Source organism: Bidens hawaiensis, unplaced genomic scaffold (genome assembly GCF_021521415.1).
Source record: "Bidens hawaiensis isolate Kalapana, Puna unplaced genomic scaffold, B.hawaiensis_p1.1 tig00002414_1, whole genome shotgun sequence".
NCBI lineage: Eukaryota > Viridiplantae > Streptophyta > Magnoliopsida > Asterales > Asteraceae > Bidens > Bidens hawaiensis.
In genome coordinates this window covers 360827-367532 of record NW_027491131.1, presented here as the reverse complement: position 1 = coordinate 367532, position 6706 = coordinate 360827, and the positions used below count along the sequence as shown (strand labels likewise).

The 6706-nt window shown below is 28.5% G+C and overlaps 1 protein-coding gene across 1 annotated transcript; it reads left to right on the top strand.

The window, feature by feature from the left end:
- Window positions 1–773: 773 nt before the first annotated feature.
- LOC143619126 (uncharacterized) lies at window positions 774–1523 on the top strand. Its single transcript, XM_077091135.1, has one exon. The coding sequence runs from the start codon at window positions 774–776 to the stop codon at window positions 1521–1523; it is 750 nt and encodes a 249-aa protein (XP_076947250.1).
- Window positions 1524–6706: the final 5183 nt, after the last annotated feature.

Sequence of the window (6706 nt, the reverse complement as noted above, 5' to 3'; positions counted from 1 at the left end):
AATATAGAGAGTCATGACGACAGGCAGAAGGATCCAATTATCCCAGTTTTCGCTCGTTACCAAAGTAAATTTAAAAATATTTATATGAAGTTAAGCGTTCAAAAGAATTTAAATTATTGAATTAGCAGGTAGTTCAAACAAGCTTGATCTCAACCTATTTAACTTATAGAGTCGAGCTTGAATCACAAGTAAACAAATGATTAAATAGAGGTGTAAATAAGCCGAGATTGAGCTTATGCAGGCTCGAGCTCGATTCCATATCTTAAACCAAACATTTCTATATTTAGCATGTAACCAAATGAAGTTGTTATATAATAATAATAATAATAATAATAATAATAATTTATATCATATGGTTTCCCGGAAGAACGCCTAAACCAAGATTGAGCTTATACAGGCTCGAGCTCGACTCCACATCTTAAACTTAACATTTCTATGTTTAGCATGTAACCAATTGAAACAACAACAACAATAATAGTTTTATATCGTATGGTTTTCTGAAAAAACGCCATAGTCAAACTATAAAGTCAGCGTGAATATAATTAAAACAGGATAATCTAGACAGAATGAAACAACATGGTTCTCCAAATTTAAGGAGCTAACTTAAAAAAACAAGAAAGTCAATCGTTCTAAAAGTGCAGTTTTGTTAACCAATCTTCAAAGTCTCCCCTAAAGTCTTAATATTCTAACCTAACCATCATTATATATTCCCTGAAGCATCCCCTGTTTCAAACCCCCCAATTTCATTCAATCTCATCTCTCTCTAATCAATTATGGAAATTGCAGACCTTAATCTCATATCCGATTTCGAAGCCGGAATCAAATGCTTACAAAACAACCCCTCTTTCATTTCCAAACTCAAACCTCCCCAATTGTATAGTTTCACTTTCTGGACTTACGGAGCGCTGATCATCGCAGTTTTCGCCACTTTCGGCAACTTATTCAATCGATTAAAGAAGCTAATTCACCAAACCAGTATTCAATTTTGGGTTTTGTATCGAAATTCAAAATACCCACCAACCGTTGACCATGATGATCTTGATTTTGACTTTTCCGACGATGAAGACTCGCCGGAATCCGATGATGATGATTTGAATTTATCGGGTTCATTGGATTCGGTGGGTTCTGAGGATGGATATGATGCAAATGAAGTGTTTAGATATGCAGAAAATGACGATGAAGGGCAAAATGGTAATTTCACATTTCGCCGGAGAAATGGGTTTTCTTGGTCGGATTTTGCTGCCGGAAAAAGCGTGGTGCAGTTATGGGACAGTTTTGGATTAGGGTTTGATTTGGATGACGATGAAGACGAGGTTTCGATATGGGATTTGAATCAGGAGGTGAAGATTAGCTCCGGCCAGCGGTGTACGGCGGCGGTGGCGGCGGATACGGTAGTGTTGACGGCGGAGGTGAATGGTGGTAACGGCGAAGTGGGGTTTGGGACGTATGATTCTAGGGTGGATGAAACGTCGCCGGCGATTTACGCGGCGTGGCGGCCGCGGAGGCGCGTGGGATCGGAGTGAGCGCGTGGGGTTATTATATAATTGAAACGGGCTCGTCCGCGTATTGTTTTCAATTCTTGATTTTTAATGTTTTTATTGGCAATAATTTGGTTCTACATTTGTGGTGGCTAGAAATTTAAGTAAATATGAATTGTTTATTATAAAAAAATTGGATATATTTATGTGGAATTGTTTTTCTGTTTTTTATAAGGTTAAAATAACCATTGTCTAAATTCAATTTAAACGTTTTAACTTAATTACAAAATCAAATACTACTCTAGATTTTCTTTTTAAATTCTTTTGCAAACTTCTAAGGCTTTATATTATGGTGTTTGATGTTTTGAGTATTCATGTTCATGTTCAGTTTCCTACCATATATTTATCTAGATTTTATCCCACGTATTACGTAGGTTGTTTTACATTATTCATTTTTAATATTTATATATGTATATTTGGATTTTAATTTTATTTATTGTAAGGAAGTTAATAATTAATATACTTGAGGTTTGATAATGAAATAGTTTCACAAATAAATGATATGTTATAATCCGGTTTAAAAGCTATCTGGGTTTGATGATACCCATTACCCGTTTATTTTCTTTATTGTAAAATTGTTTCTTAATTATAAATAATATCTTTTTTTAAAAATAAAAAATGATATTGATTTTTAGTATATTCCTATTTTATAGGATTTTCATATCAAATATTTGATGAGATTATTTTTTAATATAATGAGATGCTATAACCCGTTTAAGAGCTATTTGGGTTTGGTGAGACCTTTACCCGTGAACTCGGGTCAAATGCGTGAGAAACCTTCATTTACAAGTAAAGTAATATGATAGCTTGAGAGAATAGTTGTTTTACATTTTTCGTTTTTTAATATTTATTTTTTGGATTTTAATTTTTTTTATTGTAAGAAAGTTAATAATATAATTAGGGTTTGATGATGAAAGGGTTTCATAAATAAATGATATCTTATAGCCCGTTTAAAAGCTATCTAGATTTGGTGACCTATGATCCGCTTATGTTTTTTTACTATAAAATTGTTTATTAATTATAAATGATATCTTTTTCTTTTTAAATTGGATATTAAATTTTAGTATATCCCTATTTTATAGGATATTCATATCAAATAATTGGTAAGATTAATTTTTAATTTAATGAGATGTTATAACCCGTTTAAGAGTTATCTGGTTTTGGTAAGACCCATACCCATGAATTTGGGTTAAATTAATGAGAGGTCTCAATTTAAAAATCAAGAAATCTGGTGGCTTCCATAAAACGGGGGGGGGGGGGGGGTCGACCATATCGCAACACCTAGGATTTTAAGGTTTTCGTTTATATATATTATACATACTATATTTTATGCCCCGTATTACGGGGGTTGTTTTACATTATTCGTTTTTAATATTTATATATGTATATTTGGATTTTAATTTTATTTATTGTAAGAAAGTTAATAATTAATATACTTGAGGTTTGATGATAAAATGGTTTCACAAATAAATAATATGTTATAATCCGGTTTAAAAGATACCTGGGTTTGGTGATACCCATTACCCGTTTATTTTCTTTATTGTAAAAATTGATTCTTAATTATAAATAATATCTTTTTTTAAAAATAAAAAATGATATTGATTTTTAGTATATTCCTATTTAATAGGATTTTCATATCAAATATTTGATGAGATTATTTTTTAATATAATGAGATGCTATAACATGTTTAAGAGCTATTTGGGTTTGGTGAGACCTTTACCCGTGAACTCGGGTCAAATGCGTGAGAAACCTTCATTTACAAGTAAAGTAATAAGATAGCTTGAGAGAATGGTTGTTTTACATTTTTCGTTTTTTAATATTTATTTTTTGGATTTTAATTTTTTTTATTGTAAGAAAGTTAATAATATACTTAGGGTTTGATGATGAAAGGGTTTCATAAATAAATGATATCTTATAACCCGTTTAAAAGCTATCTAGATTTGGTGACCTATGATCCGCTTATGTTTTTTTACTATAAAATTGTTTATTAATTATAAATGATATCTTTTTCTTTTTAAATTGGATATTAAATTTTAGTATATCCCTATTTTATAGGATATTCATATCAAATAATTGGTAAGATTATTTTTTAGTTTAATGAGTTGTTATAACCCGATTAAGAGTTATCTGGTTTTGGTAAGACTCATACCCATGAATTTGGTTAAATCATTGAGAGGCCTCAATTTAAAAATTAAGCAATCTGATGGCTTTCATAAAACGGGGGAGTTACCACATCGCGACACGATTACGGGGGTTGTTTTACATTATTCGTTTTTAATATTTATATATGTATATTTGGATTTTAATTTTATTTATTGTAAGAAAGTTAATAATTAATATACTTGAGGTTTGATGATAAAATGGTTTCACAAATAAATAATATGTTATAATCCGGTTTAAAAGATATCTGGGTTTGGTGATACCCATTACCCGTTTATTTTCTTTATTGTAAAATTGTTTCTTAATTATAAATAATATCTTTTTTTAAAAAAAAAATGATATTGATTTTTAGTATATTCCTATTTTATAGGATTTTCATATCAAATATTTGATGAGATTATTTTTTAATATAATGAGATGCTATAACCCGTTTAAGAGCTATTTGGGTTTGGTGAGACCTTTACCCATGAACTCGGGTCAAATGCGTGAGAAACCTTCATTTACAAGTAAAGTAATATGATAGCTTGAGAGAATGGTTGTTTTACATTTTTCGTTTTTTAATATTTATTTTTTGGATTTTAATTTTTTATTGTAAGAAAGTTAATAATATACTTAGGGTTTGATGATGAAAGGGTTTCATAAATAAATGATATCTTATAACCAGTTTAAAAGCTATCTAGATTTGGTGACCTATGATCCGCTTATGTTTTTTACTATAAAATTGTTTATTAATTATAAATGATATCTTTTTCTTTTTAAATTGGATATTAAATTTTAGTATATCCCTATTTTATAGGATATTCATATCAAATAATTGGTAAGATTAATTTTTAATTTAATGAGATGTTATAACCCGTTTAAGAGTTATCTGGTTTTGGTAAGACCCATACCCATGAATTTGGGTTAAATCAATGAGAGACCTCAATTTAAAAATTAAGCAATCTGATGGCTTGCATAAAACGGAGGAGTGACCACATCGCGACACGATTACGGGGGTTGTTTTACATTATTCGTTTTTAATATTTATATATGTATATTTAGATTTTAATTTTATTAATTGTAAGAAAGTTAATAATTAATATACTTGAGGTTTGATGATAAAATGGTTTCACAAATAAATAATATGTTATAATCCGGTTTAAAAGATACATGGGTTTGGTGATACCCATTACCCGTTTATTTTCTTTATTGTAAAATTGTTTCTTAATTATAAATAATATCTTTTTTTAAAAATAAAAACTTATATTGATTTTTAGTATATTCCTATCTTATAGGATTTTCATATCAAATATTTGATGAGATTATTTTTTAATATAATGAGATGCTATAACCCGTTTAAGAGCTATTTGGGTTTGGTGAGACCTTTACCCGTGAACTCGGGTCAAATGCGTGAGAAACCTTCATTTACAAGTAAAGTAATAAGATAGCTTGAGAGAATGGTTGTTTTACATTTTTCGTTTTTTAATATTTATTTTTTGGATTTTAATTTTTTTTATTGTAAGAAAGTTAATAATATACTTAGGGTTTGATGATGAAAGGGTTTTATAAATAAATGATATCTTATAACCCGTTTAAAAGCTATCTAGATTTGGTGACTTATAATCCGCTTATGTTTTTTTACTATAAAATTATTTATTAATTATAAATGATATATTTTTCTTTTTAAATTGGATATTAAATTTTAGTATATCCCTATTTTATAAGATATTCATATCAAATAATTGGTAAGATTAATTTTTACTTTAATGAGATGTTATAACCCGTTTAAGAGTTATCTGGTTTTGGTAAGACCCATACCCATGAATTTGGGTTAAATCAATGAGATGCCTCAATTTAAAAATTAAGCAATCTGATGGCTTGCATAAAACGGGGGAGTGACCACATCGCGACACGATTACGGGGGTTGTTTTACATTATTCGTTTTTAATATTTATATATGTATATTAGGATTTTAATTTTATTTATTGTAAGAAAGTTAATAATTAATATACTTGAGGTTTGATGATAAAATGGTTTCACAAATAAATAATATGTTATAATCCGGTTTAAAAGATATCTGGGTTTGGTGATACCCAATACCCGTTTATTTTCTTTATTGTAAAATTGTTTCTTAATTCTAAATAATATCTTTTTTAAAAATAAAAAATGATATTGATTTTTAGTATATTCCTATTTTATAGGATTTTCATATCAAATATTTGATGAGATTATTTTTTAATATAACGAGATGCTATAACCCGTTTAAGAGCTCTTTGGGTTTGGTGAGACCTTTACCCGTGAACTCGGGTCAAATGCGTGAGAAACATTCATTTACAAGTAAAGTAATAAGGTAGCTTGAGAGAATGGTTGTTTTACATTTTTCGTTTTTTAATATTTATTTTTTGGATTTTAATTTTTTTTATTGTAAGAAAGTTAATAATATACTTAGGGTTTGATGATGAAAGGGTTTCATAAATAAATGATATCTTATAACCCGTTTAAAAGCTATCTAGATTTGGTGACTTATGATCCGCTTATGTTTTTTTACTATAAAATTATTTATTAATTATAAATGATATCTTTTTCTTTTTAAATTGGATATTAAATTTTAGTATATCCCTATTTTATAGGATATTCATATCAAATAATTGGTAAGATTAATTTTTACTTTAATGAGATGTTATAACCCGTTTAATAGTTATCTGGTTTTGGTAAGACCCATACCCATGAATTTGGTTTAAATCAATGAGAGGCCTCAATTTAAAAATTAAGCAATCTGATGGCTTGCATAAAACGGGGGAGTGACCACATCGCGACACGATTACGGGGGTTGTTTTACATTATTCGTTTTTAATATTTATATATGTATATTAGGATTTTAATTTTATTTATTGTAAGAAAGTTAATAATTAATATACTTGAGGTTTGATGATAAAATGGTTTCACAAATAAATAATATGTTATAATCCGGTTTAAAAGATATCTGGGTTTGGTGATACCCAATACCCGTTTATTTTCTTTATTGTAA

Bases quoted from the DNA above. Each gene is read 5' to 3' on its own strand.
- LOC143619126 (XM_077091135.1), top strand. From the start codon at position 774: ATGGAAATTGCAGACCTTAATCTCATATCCGATTTCGAAGCCGGAATC.